Genomic DNA, 17,099 nt, shown 5'->3' on the forward strand with positions numbered 1-17,099 from the left:
CTTTTATAATAAAATTCACTTTTCACCATTTTAAAAAGAATTCTTCCAATTATGGAAAACTTTAAAAAATATAAAGGGGAAAAAATCTCCCATGTTCCCATCTTATGGGAACTATTACTTTTAACATCTCAGTAGGTTATATATGTTTCAGTAATTGTTCTGTGTATAAGATTTTGGTATGTATGTGTTTGGTGCATATATAAAATCTGTGAGCATTCTCAAAAAAAAAAATCTGTGAGCATTCTCATAAGTGTGTGTGTCCCTCGAGTCTTGAATGAATCAGTGACTTAGTTGTCTGGAGGGTTATAGGAAGACACTGTGGACTTTCTTCATTCAGTCGACTGGCATAACAAGATGGATTGGTGGGTTTCTGATGTGGAGAAAGGCAGGTCCTCTGTTCAGTCTTCTGAATCCAATGCAAAGTCAGGGCTCAAACTATTCCCTCACCCTTGAGGCTACTGGGGCATAGCCACTCTTGGCAACAGTGGGCTCTGGCAGTGAGACCATTCAGGAGGCTTGAGATCAATTCACACTTGCTACATCCTGGCATTTGGAGAACCCGCCTCAAACTGACCAGTCTCAGATCTAACCCACTCCACCCCCAACTAATTTTCACTCACAGTAGAGTTGAAGACCTGCTGTCCTTGGACATGCTGGGCTGTTTCACTACATCTGTGCAGAAGTCCCAGGAGTGGCATCAGTGGAACCTGGGCTCCAGCCAGATTCACTAAGCCTCAGCTCCACACAACTGAGGAGTCTCTCTTCAGGAAAAAAATTCAAAGTTACTAAAATTAAGCACTTGGCCTTCAAAGGGTTGCAAAAACAGTGAAGGAGGACCTTAGAGCTTCAGCTTCATTAACTTCGTGGCAAATCCATGAAACTGAGCTTCAAAATATAATGTAGCAAAAAAAAAAAAAAAAAAAAACAAAAATATAATGTAGCCCAGCCCGCCCTCAACCCATGACAGCCTGATTTTATAAAACACGTGGCTCCCCACCCAAGTCTCATTGACATGATGGTTCTCCAGCCCCACCCTCTGGCTGACAAGAGATGTATCTCTTGAGAGTAGGGCTCCTGAGGGATGGCCATTCGGGAAGGGGACAGTTGGGGAAACTCTCAACTGGGGGCTGGCTTCTGCAGCAGGAGGTCCCAGGTCCCGGGGTTTATGGAGTACTACTGTTTGTGCAATAAGTCACCCCACAGTTCAGCAGCATGAAACATTAGCGTTTTGTTTTACTTACAGATCCAGGGGGTCAGTATTTGGAAAAAGCACAGCAGGTATGGCTTGTTTTTGCCCGTGTGTGAGACCTCAGCTGGGAACCTGACATCTGAGGCACCTTGAAAGCTGTGTGGTTGGAGTTACCTGAAGCCTTGCTCATGTGCATGCCCAATGTGGCTGGGAGGACTCGCAGAGTAGGCCTGGCTGACTGGAGCCCATGACAGAGCCCACCTGGCTTGAACATCCTTGCTGCCCAGTGGCCTCGTGGTAGCTGGAAGCCATAGCATCTCTGGGTTCTAAGCACAAGTGTCCGGTGAGCAAAGGCGAAACTGCACGGCCTCTTCTGAATCTGTATTCACACCCTTCAGTTTTCCTTATTAGGTTTGAACTTTTATGTCAAGGATTAAGATATATCAGCAACTATCCAAATAAGTCAGGGCCCCTGGTCAGAAGTGCATGTGCCCCTGCGATTTTTCTGACACTCTGGGTATAACGTCCTCAATGCGCCTGCACTGGAGTAGCACTGCTGGGGAAGGCACTTCTGTTTCCCTCCCTAATGTAGGGTAGAAGTGATACTGTGGGCACCTCCCCATGGTTCCCAATTCCGAGCTGTGTTCCTGTTTGTGTTATTGCAGGGCAGGTGAGCAAGGGCTGCAACAGGACAGCAGGAGCTTGTGTGGCTTGGGTTCTCAGTGATCTGGCATTTTCTAAGGACTGCAAGTGTGTAGTCGGGTTCCAGTTTTACTGAACTGAACTGGAATAGAGGAGCCTTAACATGTTTTCCAAATGTAGTGTTCTCTGACAAGAATTCTAACCCTAGAGAGTCTGAACTATGCACAACTAGCGTGACATATTTTCTACACTAGATTCAGGGGTAAGAGCCTCTCATGCCATTTACTTAAAGAAGCTGATCTTCTCAGTACATCTGGTTTCCTTGAGGACAAGAAGGAACACAAGAACAGAAACACAGGGACGCAGGAGGATACACGTAATAAAGGGAGATGGACACAGCTGACTAGGGCTGAGGCTGCTAAGCCGCCTAGTCCAGTCTAGCCACTGGCTGGCTCCTTGTGGCAAATAAGCACCCAAAAGGAGGCTACAGAAAACTGAATACACAAATACAACAAACAAAATACACAATGGATTTCAAAGAAAGCAAGCAAAACATCTCCTCCATCAGTGGTTTGTTACATTTGGGATATATAGGGACAGATTAATTTCACCTGTTTCTTCTTGCTTCCTAAATGGTATTATTAGAATAGCTAAATCTACTGATGTGACTTGCATTATTTATACCAGGGACTGTTGTTTTCTTGAGTGGCTTTTAAATGACGATGAAATTAATTCCAAAAAAAAGAGAGGAGGCATTGCACAAGCATACTGGGGACTACTGGAAGACTATTTGTAATATCCTTCCCCCAAGGGAGAAATTTCAAGTTATTGAGAAACTTACATCCCAGGATTGTGATTGGTAAAGTAAGCCAACTGATATAACCCTGACGGTTGGTGGCCATATCCAGCCAATGCAATTTAAATACAGATTCTAATGAGGATAAGTCACTGTTCAAAGGTTGTGGCTCTGAGAGAGACTGTTAGTGGATTCAGGATTTAATGTGATACTATGGACCTTCAACACAGATTATACAAAAACAAAAGCTTATTAAACACCAGGAAAAAGAATCAATGAAAAACTATCAGGAGAAGATTAACTTGTACATTTCTCAAAAAAGATAAATCTTGCAAAACATAAGGTTCCAATACGGAGGTGCTATTGTTCATAAGATGATGGCTTAACAAAGGGAAAAGAAATCTTCCTTTTTGTGAAACAGCAACATCTGTGTTTCTAATGCCTGTGAGTCCTGTAGAGAAATTTATATGAAGTCATCTTGCACCATTCATAAGCACCCTTCCCAAGAATGTAATGTGCAATAATGATAATTCTGAGTGTATCTGGTTCCTGTATACAAAAAGCATTTGTTGGGTTTCTCACCACTTTGAAAATCTCTCATTTGGAATTTTGTGAATCCTTGGATGAAGCCATCTCCAGATCCACTACATTTCCGCGCGCCCCCCCCCCCCATTTCTCTTTTTTGTAGGTTGTACAATGTAGCATTAGTGGGCACTTATGACTGAGGGTACTCAACACTGATTAATTCCACATTTCCCTATTACTGTTTGGATGATCTGATATCTGGGGATGGATGACCTAGAGCTTAATATTTCCACAATCATTTCCACCACATCTCTCTGAGGGTGTCTGAGACATGTGCTCGTTGAAGGCTTGCATATGCATATACTTGTATTGTTTCCATTGAGAATGACTGGGTCAAGTCTAGTACAGGATGAGCTATGACTTAAGGCTTTTCCATGTTCCAGTGAGTGTGAAGTGGGTTTACCCAGTATGAGTTCTCTGGTGCTTGGTAAGGGACGAGCTGTGTGTGAAGGCTTTCCCACAGTCCCTGCACTCATATGGCTTCTCTCCTGTATGGATCCTCCGGTGCTGAGTGAGGTGGGTGCTCTGCCTGAATGATTTCCTGCAATCCTGACATTCATAGGGCTTTTCCCCAGTGTGTGTCCGTTCATGCTGGCTGAGTGATGAGCTGTGACTGAAGGATTTTCCACACTCGTTGCACCCGTAGGGCTTTTCCTTGGTGTGAATCCTCTGGTGTTCTATGAGAAGGGAGCTCTGGCTGAAGGCTCTGCCACATGCATTACATTCATAGGGCTTTTCTCCCGTGTGAATCCTCTGATGCTGAATGAGTGGGGCAAGCTGGCTGAAGGCTCTGCCACACTCATTACATTCATAGGGCTTCTCCCCAGTGTGGATCCGCTGGTGTTTGGTTAGGGATGAGCTGTGACTGAAGGCCTTGCCACAGTCACTACACTCATAGGGCTTTTCCCCAGTGTGGATTCTTTGATGTTGAGTGAGGTGTGTGCTCTGCCGGAAGGCCTTCCCACACTGACCGCATTCATACGGCTTCTCTCCTGTGTGCGTCCGCTCATGCTGGCTGAGTGATGAGCTGTGGCTGAAGGTTTTTCCACACTCATTGCACCCATAGGGTTTCTCTCCCGTGTGGATCCTCCGATGCTCTGTCAGGAGTGTGCTCTGGCTGAAGGCCTTCCCACACTCATTGCACTCATACGGTTTCTCTCCCGTGTGGGTCCTCTGATGCTGAATCAGTGGTGTGATCTGCGTGAAGGCCTTCCCACACTCGTGGCACTCGTATGGCTTCTCCCCAGTGTGGATTCGCCAATGTTTGGTCAAGGAAGAGCTGTGGCTGAAGGCCTTACCACACTCCCCACACTGGTAGGGCTTCTCTCCCGTGTGAATTCGAAGGTGCTGGGTGAGGTGGATGCTCTGCCGGAAGGCCTTCCCACACTCGCTGCACTCGTAGGGCTTCTCCCCAGTGTGAGTCCGCTCGTGTTGACTGAAGGAGGACCTAAAACTGAAAGATTTCCCGCACTCGCTGCACTCGTAGGGCTTCTCCCCTGTGTGAGTTCTCTGGTGCTGGATCAGTGGGGCAATCTGGTTGAAGGTTTTCCCACACTGAGTACACTTATAAGGTTTCTCACCAGTGTGGATCCTCTGGTGTTTGGTAAGTGCTGAGCTGTTCCGGAAGCCTTTTCCGCATTCGTGACACTCATAAGGTCTCTCTCCTGTGTGCGTGCGGTTGTGCTCAGTAAGTGCTGAGCTGTGACTAAAGGCCTTTCCACATGCCTGACACTTGTAGGGCTTCTCCTTTGCATATATCTCCTGTTGAGCATTTAGCCCTGGCTCTGGCATCCCCCTCTTCCTGTGTGTCCCCAGCATGTGGATGCCTTGTCTTTCAGGAATCTCTGGCTGAGATGGGAGACTAGGGCTCAGAATCAAGTTTTCCCCAAACTCATTCCCCTGCTGCCGCTGCTGCATGAGTGTCTTCATGGGCATGAAGGCCACCTGCACCACGTGTCTATCTCGGCTCTCATGACACTGCCCCCCCTGGCCCTCAGCATCGTCACCCTCAGAGCACCACAGACTATCCCACAGGAACCTTTCCACCAGGACACTGCTGGGCGTTTCTTCAGCGATGTCTTGCGTTAGAGCTGACAGTCTGGTTTTGGGCCTAGTTTCCAAATCTGAAAGGAACAAAAATGGAGATGTTCCTTAATTTCAGTTTGGGGGGAATAGTTTGTGGTAGTGGATGGGTAGATAAAGAGTAAAACTAAAAAACAATAAAAATAAAAAAATAAAATATAAATTAAAAATAAATAAAAAATATAAATAAAAAAAGAGTAAAACTGATAGTTTTGAAAGGGTGAAGGCACAAGTACATTTGACCATTTAAAAATACAGTTTTGCAAATGAGGGAAGTAACAGGAGCAGGAAAGAAAGGGGGGAAGGGGGGAGCTGGCGGAGGGACACGGATGGATCTTGCAAGGGGAGCAAGGGGAACACAGAGAGTGAGGGCAGGGAGATGACGCTGGGCTGACAGTGAGCAGCTAGGGAAGCCATGAGCAGATGCCCCAGGTCAGAAGAGGCAGAGCAATGGCCAGGCCCTGACGAAAGCAGCCAGGTGGTGATGGAGGAACAGCTGCCTCACAGGTGAAGGACCACCCAGACCAGCCCTCCCACTGCTCAGGTCCAGGTCTCCTGCTGCTGTTTCACCTCTGCCACATGTCAAGAAACCACCAGCTCCCCCAGTCTGGAGAGAGCTGTATATCACTACAAGGGTGGATAAATGACCTAAGGTGAATAAGAGGACTTGGATCTGGTCTGTTGGGTCTGTCTCACCCACTGGGAGCTCCCTGAGGGCAGGGCTTCTGTCCACCTCAGTCACCATGGCATCCCCACCTGCAGCAGTATCCAACAGACGTGCTGAACAAACACATCCCTTTCTCCCTCTTCCAGGCAGAACTGCTTTTTGTCCCTACAGCCATTGCTTCAGTGTATGCCATCCCCACTACCACACTGGATTGGCCTAAAGTTGTGATGGGGCCACCCTGCCCACTTATGTTACACTCTAGTTAAGTGTTAAGAAAAAAAAAGAGAGAGATCAAGCCAAGTGTGGCTGGCAAAATAGTAGCTCCCAAATATGTCCCTGTTTTTCTAATCATCCGAGATTACCCTGGGTTATCCTAGTGGGCCCAAGGCAATCACAGGGTTCTGGAACTGCGAGAAAATGGGGGGCAGGGCAGGAGGACCAGGGCCAGGGCCAGGCTGATGTGAGAAGACCTTAGGGCCATGCTCACTTAGAAGATGGACAAGACTGTGAAGCAAGGAATGCGAGCATCTCTGGAAGCTGGAATGTGAAAGGAAATGTGCTCTCTCCAGGCACTGCAAAAGGAATGCTGACCTGCTGACACCTTGACTATAGCACAGTGACACTCATTTTGGACTTCTGACCTCTAGAACCGTAAAACAACTTATGTTGTTTTAAGCCACTAAATTTGTGGTAATTTGTTACAGCAGCCATAGAAAGCTAATAACTTAGGTAAGGGCTGGTTACTTCTGAACTGGACAGACTCTGTGGTGACCCTCTCCCCCTGGGTCAGGGCCTGACACCAGTGCCGGGACAGCCCCACTTCCTACAGAGTTGGTACTGGTCTCAGGAACCGGATAAGATATATGGAGAACATACCCTGAAGGGTACGTGGAAAAGTCCAGACTGGATCACTGACCCACAGATACATGAGTTTGTAAAAGATTCTATGGTTTAAACCACTGAAGCTGGAATGTCTGTTACACAGCAAGAGCAGCCAACTGCCCGCCCCCCCCCCAACCAGTGCCTTTGCACTTGCTATTCCTTCTGCCTGGAATTCTGTTCTCCCAGCTTGTTTCATGGGTTGGTTTCCCATGACTTAGGCTTCAGCTCATAGATCACCTCCCTGGAGAGGCTAGCCTCATCCGTGCTCAAGTCATCCCCACAACCTGGCCTCTGCCTCATGACCTGCATTCATTTCTGCAGCATTCTTCATATGTCGTATCTTATGCAGTTATTATTTTACCTGTTTACTGCATGCCCCCTCCCTCACAAGAATGTAAATTCACTGAAGATGAGAACTTGGTCTCACTCACCGCAGAACGGATGCTTGATGCACATTTACTGAAAGACTGAGTAGTCAATTTGCCCTGAAGAATGTGAAAGCAGATATGAAGAGAGAGTGCCACAGGGCTGAATGGGCTCCTCCCAGCCCTGCAGGGCTCTCCCCTCACCTGAGCACACACTTCAGGGCACCCTCTCATCCACTGCCCATAGCTCCTCCTCCTGCTCCAGCAGGAAGATGACATCTAGCTTGGGAAGCCAACATCCTGCTCAAGGGAGACCCACAAGTATGCCTTTGTATTCCAGAACCCTCCCCATCCCCCTGTCCACTCCATGTTCAGTCTTCTGGGACCAACTGGCTGTAGGCCCTAGAGGTGACAGGTTGTGGTAGAGGCCCTAATGCTAGGCCTCATACGGACACCAACACTGGCTCTGGGTGGATGTGTGACCCAGCCCCCGCCAATTAGAGTTCTGCTGCTTCCCCTGCCTGCTGGCAATAATGAAATTATTATTTCATATGAAATATGAACTTCATATGAAAGTGGACTTAGGACCTTCTAGGATCATAGAAGGACCTAGCTTCTATGGGTGCCCAGGATACAGACTCTGTCTTTTCTGCTGGTCTCAGATGCAAAAGAGGTACTCTGGTAGCTATCTTCTCACTTCCGGGGGCCCATCTGTGAATGGAGGCAGAAAGAGATACAGAGGGAGGAAGTGTGGGGGGAGGGGGTTCCTGATAGCACTACAGAAAGACCCTGGGATTCTGCAGTCATGGGAGCCACTATGGCCCTCTTACCCCAGGATTTTCTGCCTCTGGCATTTTCGGGTGGGATCTATAACTTCCAACCAAATATCAGGTCTCTAAAGCCCAAAACTCATGCTAGGTATCTGCTTTTAAGGACTAAACCTACCCCTACTTTTAACCCAGGAGAATTAGAATCTGTGCTGGGGGCAGACCATCAGGGGTTCAGTTGTAGCCTTACCCACAGACACCAGGAGCCTGAAGGTCTCCAGCATCACATCGCGATACAGGGTCCTCTGGGCAGGCTCCAGCTGCCCCCACTCCTCCTGGGTGAAGTCCACAACCACGTCCTCAAAGGTCACTTGCTCCTGAAACATCACACACAAATGTCCTCACCCAGGCCACACCTGGCGATGGCTGCTAATAGGAGCAGCTGGTGGACAGGGAGAGCAAAGCTGGTGTGGGGGAGTGGGGGGGTTTCTCAAGTCTAAGGATTTAGGTCAGCTTTCCTGTGGGGTGTAAGGGCTCTGCTAGAAGAAAGGGGGTCTTAGGATATAAGAGGACCCACCGGGTCCTGCAAACACAGGACCCCTGAAATGCCATCATGGCAGTGACCGAGGGAGGGGCATGAAGGAGCCCGGGGAGGCTGAAAACCTCCCATACATCAGCTAGAATGTCCACTAGTATCCATACCTGCAGTCAACAAGCTGCACATTCACGTAAACCTATATTGTGCATTAATGATACCTGAATACAAAGTGAGGAGAGAGAAGAGTCAATGGAGTGGGGGGAACGAGCAAATGAACTAGATGGGGGTCCCCAGTTAAAGGACTCCTGGGGACCATTTCCTAGTCTTTTATTTTGGACATTTATAAATTGGGGTAAAAACACAATCCCAAGGAGAAAGTCTAAATGGGTTCCAGGGTGCAGGGAGGCTCCCAGGGGGATTCCGGAATCATCACTACCACACTTGTGTGTTTTCTGAAATTCCCACACAAGGCCAGTTTCTTCTGTGACTGGGTGGGGAATTTATGATTTTCTTCAAGGCATGTGAGGGGCAGAAACAGACATCCTCTGCAAAGGCAGTTTCATCTCACCAAATCAAGTGTTGTGGATGGCTGGGCGAGGTGGGGAGGTGGGCAGAGGCAAGTGAGTCCAGGGCCCCACCTTGACTTTGGCTGTCACTGCCTTGAGTGATGGGAGTGAGAGACATAAGGTAGCCAAATACTGGATCCTGGCCCAACTGGCAGCATATGCCTCTGCTAACATTTCCCCCACCAGAGGAGGGGAGATGTGGGGCAGCAGAGGGTATTAAACTAGGCTTCAGGGGTTGGGGGAGCACTGTCAAGACCTGGCCCTCAACCCAGATGACTGGGCTTTAAACTCCAGCCTCAGGTCCATGTTTTAAAGTGCTCTGAGCCTCCCTGCCCTCATCTGTAGGTTACTGAGAACTCCCTGAGAAGGCTGTTGGGAGGAATAAGGGAATTCACATGGTGTGTGTGCCCCAGGCCTGGCACATATTGGGTGCTTTACCTGTGTGAGCCACCATTCAGGCAAGTGTGCTGGGGAGCTTGGGGAGGTTTTATTTTACTAACTTCCCTATCCCTATTTCTGCTACATTTTCCAGACTCAATAGGTCTTAGTGTTATCTGCAGAGACCACTGAGTGCAGGTCACCTTTCAGGGCTCCACAGATGCCATGGAAACAAGAGACACACACCTGGCCACATGGTGTTCATGCGCTAGTTACAGGGTCTGGGAGCTGACAAAAAATGAATCCCAAGAGGGGTAAGTGGTCTAGAGAAAATGGGACGCTGATGGCGTAGCCATACAGAGGTCTGGAAGAAGAGTCATGAAGGCAGTGGAATGTGTGCTGAGCACTGGGGGCTTTGGTGGGGGCACATGGTCTGAGCTGGGCCCAGGCATCCTGAGTTTAGCCCTGGCTCAGCCACTCCCAGCTGTGTTTTAGTTTCTTCATTCCAACCTCACAGGGCTGACATGTTTGGAGGATAGGGTGGAGTGTGTCCAGTACTGACCACAGACTTTGGTACATTTCCACCCATTCACTGAGTGCCTACTGTGTTCTGGGCCTTTGCACGGGGCAAAAATGGTCAGAAGTGCTTCCCAAAGCCCTAGCCTCAAGCAACTTGCCTAGAAGACCTTGTTCTCAGTCTTCCTATTATGTTATGTACATGCCCTTTATGGAAAGTGCCTGTTTCCACCACCAGGCATTTGCTTGTGGTACTCCCCCAGCCTGGAATATTATTACTGTTGGCCTTGATCTCATTCCCCAACCCCCTGCAGGCCTCTGTTTGGGGGCCACTTCCTCATAGAGGCCTTCTGGGCTATACTGGCTAATGCCTGGTGCCTAAGCCCATCTTCTTCTGGGCTTCATTTCCCTGCACAGCACTTGGCGCATTTACATTCCTCATAGGGACTGTAAGCCTCACAGGAATGGTGATTTTTTTGTTCATCTTCTCTGTTCCCAAACCTGTAATTCCTATAACAGAGCTTGGTGCACCACTCGGTCAATAGCAAGTGCTAAGTGCCTGTTGCCTAAGGGACTGGATGGAGAGAGTGAGCTGGCAGTACAAACTGGAACCCTGGATTGAGAAAGTGCCAGACACATCAGTGGAATGGATAAGTGCTATCTGCCCCTCACCTGTCTTGAAGAAAATCATAATCTTGAAGGAATCAGGGAAATCCTCTCAGAGGTGGTGAGGTGTGAAATCGGAAGGAAGATGGAGCTGACTAAAGCACATTCATGGCAGGGAACAGAGTAAGGGCAAAGGCCCTGAGAGGAGAATGAGTCTGTGCAGACTGGAGGCCAGGCCTGGGAGGCCTGTGTGTGAAGTTGGCAGTGTACTCACCGGGGCCCCAGCAGCAAAGAGCCCAGCAGTCATTCCCTCCTCCGCTGGCCTCTTGCAGGAACAGCAAGCTCCTCTGCAGGCAGTTCTGGGGCAAAAGGGGATATGAGAGACTAGGCAAGTGCTGTGGTGACCAGAAACCCCCCACCCTGTTATCTGTGTGCAAGTAGGAAGGGCTGTGGCTGCTAGAGCCTGGAGCCCTGCACCGAGGCCAACCCCACCAGCAATGAAACCTCAGCTTGGTGTTCTCCAGGCCTCTACTCTGCCCAGTGCTATTCCAGGCAGTAGATGGATTACCTTGAATTCTCCTACCCCATTTCACAAATAGAAAAACTGAAGGCCACAGCAGGCAAGGGTAGACCTCCAGTTGCTCAGATGACTTCCAGCGTGATAACTATTTCTGCTACTGACAGAAAGCTAGACAGTTATGAAGTCTTCGGGCACTGTTTGCCTCAGTTTCCCCCTCTCATAAAATGAGAGTGGTGACCTAGCACAGAAATTATAGGAATTAAGGTGTGGCAAGGGCCGAAAATGGAGCCTGGCATGCAGCAGTACACACATGAAGGCAATCTGTGCTGGAAGGAAAGCCTCTTGCTTCAGTGAGCATCTATTTAGCATCTGCTACATGCAAGGCTCCACTGGTGGTGGTTTACAAGCTCATCTCTGGCTGAGTGCCCAGAATGAAACTCATTCTGGTAGAATGCATTTCCCTTGTCCCTCTGTACTTCCCCTTGATGACCCTTCCCGGGCACCCTTGATTCTGCCCCATACCACTTGTGCCCTATTGTCTTCACAGCGGTTTCCAAGATGGGAGTTATCTTGTTCAGTGATGTGTTGACAGGTTTCTTATCATCCTCCTGACTCCCCTGGGGGATTTGGGGACCGGAACAATACTGGGGGCTCTTGGGTATAGCACAGGGCCTGGCACCCAGGACATCAAAATAGGTGCTTGCTGAATTAATACAGAGGCCTGGATGGTACTCAGTAAGACTCTTAACATAATGAGTCTGTGTTCTGGGTCCCAGAGAGTAAAATGGCTGGGAGTAAAATCTTGTGCTTTCGGTCTCCCTCACCATCGTCCTGAGAAGCCGCTCGGTGAGTTCCAGAGAGACTCCACAGCGGGGCTCGGCCCTCCACACCCTCCAAACCCTGGACGTCCCACCAAAGCAGGTAGGAATGCAGGTCAGGCTGGCTCTAGACTCTGAAGGGTCGGACCAGCTGCCATCCTGACGGTGATACGGAAGCCGGGGGCCCCCACCCCTTTTGCCAAAGCCAGGGCGCCACCCCGGCCGCAACTCCTCCTCTCGGACCCGGTCTGGGCCCCGCCCACTTGGCCCCGCCCCAACCGCCCCCGAAGCGACCCGCCCTAGCCTAAAGCAGGAAAGGGGGCTCTCCACAGACGCACGAGGGAAGACTCCAGATGCCCGCCCGTCTCGGCCTCCCCCGATCCGGCCACCCCATTCTCACTTACCAGCGGGACGGCAAGACAAAGGCCGCGGCCGTCACCAGGCGGATCTGCGCCTGCGCTGGGGCGCCCAACTACATCTCCCAGAGGGCGGCGCGCGCACTTTTGGTCGTTTCCCTGCTCGCCTCACCCTCGCCCGGGGCCGTGGCTACGGGACTCGAAGTAAGGAGCTCGGCCTCGCGGACCTTAACCTAGACTGCCCTCCCCAAAACCCTTCCATGCCCTTGCCTGATGGCAGGACGAAGGCCACGCCCGCTGTTGGCCGGGACTGCGCCTGCGTAGGTGGCGCCAAACCACAACTCCCAGAGGCCCACGCGCGGGCTCTGTGCGCAACTGCCCTCTGACCCCGCTGCGTCCCCGCGGGAACCGAGTTCGAGTTTCGGTGCGGGTCTTCATGGCGCCGTCAAAAATGTCCAGTCCCCGCTAGCTGTGTGGTGGGCCCCGTGAACGTCGTCCTCATGCTCTTACAGCGGGGACTGGCTGGGGACTAGTGTAGCTACAATGGTGGGGGGTCAGGAGCACCCACAGCAGAGGCGGTGGGAGATCCCGAGGACGACGCCCCCGCGCCGAGGCGGTGTGAGTAGGGCCAGAGTGAAGTAAGTCCTCCTGGAGTGACGACGGAGTTCTTTCATATTGGAAACTGTGCCGTAAACTTTACTGTAAAACACACGCGGTGCTTCCAAAAAACAGCAAGAAAATGCAAGACACAAAAATAACCCGCAAAAAAATTAAAACAGTGACATTGACTAAGATGCCAAATACTAGAGCCGTTTACGATTTGCCACGCCGACCCTATATTGCATTACTGAAGACGTGGTCGTAGGAAACATCCCGTGGTAGACACGTTTTTAAACTGCTTTACATCACTGTCAGATGTGTGCATTTGAACAACAGCATAATATTTAAAGCCGAAGTGCCCTCCTTGACTGAATTTATTTTTGGCTGAACATTGACCAAGGCCTGTCAGGCTCTAGGCCCAGGGTACAGCAGTCAGCAGTGGACCAGGCACCAACCAACAAGATGTGCACGTTAGCCATCGCCCACTCAAGCCAGACTTCCTTTCACTGATGTGCATGGACCATCCCTGGAGAAGTGAGTATAAAGAATCTAACCAAGGTTGAGCCATGTGCACTTGCCCTTTTAAGAAAGATCGATTGATTCAAGTCAGGGCTTGCACACTGGAAGCTGAGAAAAGGTGTCAAGACAGGGGCCTTTTTTTCTTTGGAACAGTTGGAATCAGCTCTGACTGAACACAGCAGAGAAGACAGTAAGAATTCTCATGTTAGGGAAAAACCTACCTGGGTACGTTTTCTTTACACATACAGACATTAAAAAAGGTTAGGCTGGTTCTTAGATGAGTAAAAGACTTTACACATCATAAGCACTATGACAGTGGTATGAAAGAATACAATGGATGGCTCAAAATCAGAGTGCACTGACGTAAACGAGGCAAAGACAAGCTTATCGGATTTAAAGTGTCTTGTATATTCAAAGACTATAAAGGCTCACATCTGTGATTGTCATACCGAAAGTCCACCTGCTCTTCTCTATACTATAGTATGAAGACTTTAAAATATACATAAAAAAATAAAAAATAAAATAAAATAAAATATACATAAAATGTCAATTATCAGTTCCCTCACCCACAAACCAAAATGCAAAAAGATACTTAATTTTTTTTCTTAGTTTTTTCTTCCACAAAATGTGTTCTCTTTTCCTTCTACTTTACTTTTACTCGATCAAAAGTCATGTACACACTTCTCATGATGAAATCTTTTTCCCAAAAGGTCTGGGCAGAGTCCTGGTGATGAACGGCTGAAGGTGCCACACAGACTTGCCTGTTCCAGGTTGCCCTGCCCAGCTCCCTTAGGACTTGTCCCTCTGTTACCTTCCTCTAGCCTCCTGATCCTTTTTTTCCCCAACTTTCACAAACTCCAATGCTTGCAGGGGCCAGGATTTATTTAAAGGGATGGATGCTAATGATCTCAACCAAGTGGCCCCACATGAGCAGGTAAGCTCAGTGTACAGGGTCTGGGCTTCTCAAAAGAAGCCATAGATTTGGATTTGTGTGTGAAATCTTTTGGTTCACAGGGAATTCAAAGGGTTTAAAAACACAAGATATTATGAAGGCTCGCTCTCTGTTGGCCTTTCCCCATTCAGACCAGTGGCTGGGCCCCTGCTCCTGCCAACATCAACTTCCTCTAACCACAGGGGTCGCCTCCACCTGGCTGTGACAGGACCACACCAGGAGCAGTTGCATTAGAAATCGGTGTAGCTTTCTAGTAATTCTATAATCATGTCATAGATAGCACAACTTTGTGACACTCTATTTTTGATACATTGTTCAATATATACATTTAAATATCTTACAGTGTTTAAAGTTCAAAAAAAAAGTGTTTAACCTTGTGTATGTATTTCATCTTTAAAAAAAGTCATTTTGGGAGCCTCAAAACCTAACAGTGCCGAGGACTCTGTTCCCAGAGACCCTGGCTGCAGTGAGGAGGAAGGTGGTCTGTTTGCCTCTGGTTCTGGAGCATGGGATGATGAGGACTTGAACTGTATCACAGTACCCAGTACCTGGCCCAGAAAATACTCTGTGACAAGACCTGGAGGACAGACAAGGAGACTGGGAAGGGTCCCAATGGGCAGGTGCTAGAGTCTTGCAGCAGACATTGGCAGATGAAGGCACAGGGTGAGCCAGGCGTGCATGGAGTGAGCCGAAAGAGAAGAGAGAGGCTGGTGCTCTATCTCACTACAGCTTAAGCAGCATCTTGGGATTAAGCAAGCTGGGCAATTAACTTAATTTGGCAGCTTTGGTGAATCGGGATTCTTACAAATGACTCTGCAGGTCCAGGTCCCTGGGCCACATCCTTGCCTGTGTCAGCCGAGCCAGAGTGTGTTGAGGGTGGCCTTCCATGTTGCTGCCACCCCACCTCCTCAAAGGTCCAAGTGAGGCTTCCCTGGCTTACCACTGCAGTCCTGAGGTGGGGCCTTGGCAGTAGCTGCAACTCACTCATTTGGTTACCATTCACCCATTCTCACTCACGAAGGGCTGTTCTGTGCCAGGTGCTGATAATGCCACAGTGAAGACTGTTATGAACAGAGGAGGCAGCCTTTGTGGAGATAAGGAAACCCAGCATGGGAGTCATTGTGGAGAGGGGCCAGCATCCACCACCCCAGCACTGGGGACTAACTGAAGCAGGAGAAGAGATTCAAAGGAACTGGTCTGCTGGACTTTATGTCATCTCAGTATTTCTGCTTCAGAGGGATCCTGCTGGCTGTGGATATTGGATGGGATGGAGGGGAATGGATTGGAGGCAGGGTTCTCTTAGTGGCAGCTGCAGACATCCAGATATGTAGGAAAGAAGATAGAAGAGAGGGAGGCTGGGGTGGTTAAGTGCAGAGGAGAAAAGAGAACAGGCTGATCCTGGGGCCTTGGAGGGTAGAGGTATGATGGCCTATGGGAGGCAGTTGGTTTTCTTTTGCTCATGGGTTCTTTGGACAATCTCAGTTGGAGGACTGAGGGACACCAGGCAGATGTCTCTGAAGGGCATTTGGTCTGTGGGATGCCCAGGCAGACATCTTCGGAGAACCCCATCTTCAGAGCTGTTCATATGAGGATGGTTGGGGTCCATGGCAGTGAGGGACCTGACTGATGATTGCCTTGTGGGCAGCAGCCCCTACTCTCTCATGCAATCCTGCTCCAACCCAGAGAGCTATGAATGTGCCTCTGGCTTAGGGGGATTGGGAAGAAAACTGCATTGATATAAACCCCTGGCCCCCAACAAGTGGAGACACTGGGAGTTCTTTGTCCACATATCCTGTCATCTCAAACAAACCTGTCCATCGTGTGTGCTATAGTGGAAGGCTCAGGGGCTGTGGGGCCAGGACCCCCACTTTGTCACCTGATCTCCAAGGAAGAGACTCTGCCTCAGCAGGATGAGAAAGAAGGTGCTTGGGAGGAGAGCTGGAACCCACAATAAATTAAGGCGTGGAGTAGAGCCAGAAGCCCCCGGTGGGGACTGCGAGGATAAGCCAGGGTGCTGGAGCAAGCCACGAGCAAGGCCCAGCTAGTGAGAGTTCCAAGAAGGCAAGCGCGGCGAATGGCGCAAAGGCAGCAGAGGGACCTGCATGGCCCTGGAGGGTGCTAGGGGACAGGCTACTTATGCAGGAGGCAGCTTGGTGGAGAAGCAGCAATGGGCTGGGTAGGGCAGATCCAAAGGCTTTTCCAGTTGAAAGGTGACTTATGGATGATTTAAAGAAGAAGGTCTCTGCTTACATGCGGTTAGAGTCAATCCAACACTATTTCCAAGTAAAGTTCAAAAAAAAAAAAAAAAAAAACGAAAGAAAGACAAAAACTTTAAGGCTTTCGTTTGCATGGGGCAAGTGGTGCCCAGCAAGGAAGGGCTGGGGATGGATGGAAAGCTGAATCCAAGTGCATGCAGGCTGTCCCCAGAAGTGGTGGGGGACTGAGATGCCTGGGAGACCTCACATCTGGTCTTGGGAGATCCAGGGTGAGCATAATGCCAGATTTTTATGTGATATCTATGGTTTGAAAAATGTTGGCATTTATCTCAAAATAAAAAAAAGTCATTCTGTGAATCAAACAAAATCATGTGCTGGTCAGTTTTGGTTAGACCTAAAAACCCTGCCCAAAATCTATCCAGAAAGAAAGCAAATTAGTAGATATCAGGGACTGAGGGAGAGGACATGGGGAGTGACTGCTAATGGGTGTGGGGAACCCATTTTGGGAGTGATGAAAATGTTCCAGAATGCATCGTGGT

The 17,099-nt window shown here is 49.3% G+C and overlaps 1 protein-coding gene across 1 annotated transcript; it reads right to left on the minus strand.

Annotated features, from left to right (window-relative positions):
* Nucleotides 1-2,811: 2,811 nt before the first annotated feature.
* On the minus strand, nt 2,812-13,922 carry ZNF135 (zinc finger protein 135). Its single transcript, XM_035701890.2, has 4 exons — nt 12,322-13,922; nt 10,854-10,938; nt 8,226-8,352; nt 2,812-5,335 (listed from the first exon to the last, which is right to left on the minus strand). Exons 2-4 carry the CDS (start codon nt 10,884-10,886, stop codon nt 3,612-3,614), a joined length of 1,884 nt encoding a protein of 627 aa, XP_035557783.1. The 5' UTR covers nt 10,887-10,938; nt 12,322-13,922; the 3' UTR covers nt 2,812-3,611.
* Nucleotides 13,923-17,099: the final 3,177 nt, after the last annotated feature.

Source organism: Canis lupus, chromosome 1 (assembly GCF_003254725.2).
Source record: "Canis lupus dingo isolate Sandy chromosome 1, ASM325472v2, whole genome shotgun sequence".
Classification (NCBI taxonomy): domain Eukaryota; kingdom Metazoa; phylum Chordata; class Mammalia; order Carnivora; family Canidae; genus Canis; species Canis lupus.

Excerpts from the sequence above, each read along its gene's own strand:
- ZNF135 (XM_035701890.2), bottom strand. The coding sequence starts at position 10,886 with ATGACTGCTGGGCTCTTTGCTGCTGGGGCCCCG. Across the intron at positions 8,353-10,853 it reads TCTTTGCTGCTGGGGCCCCG|GAGCAAGTGACCTTTGAGGA; the intron begins GTGAGTACACTG and ends GTGATGTTTCAG. Across the intron at positions 5,336-8,225 it reads CAGGCTCCTGGTGTCTGTGG|ATTTGGAAACTAGGCCCAAA; the intron begins GTAAGGCTACAA and ends TGTTCCTTTCAG.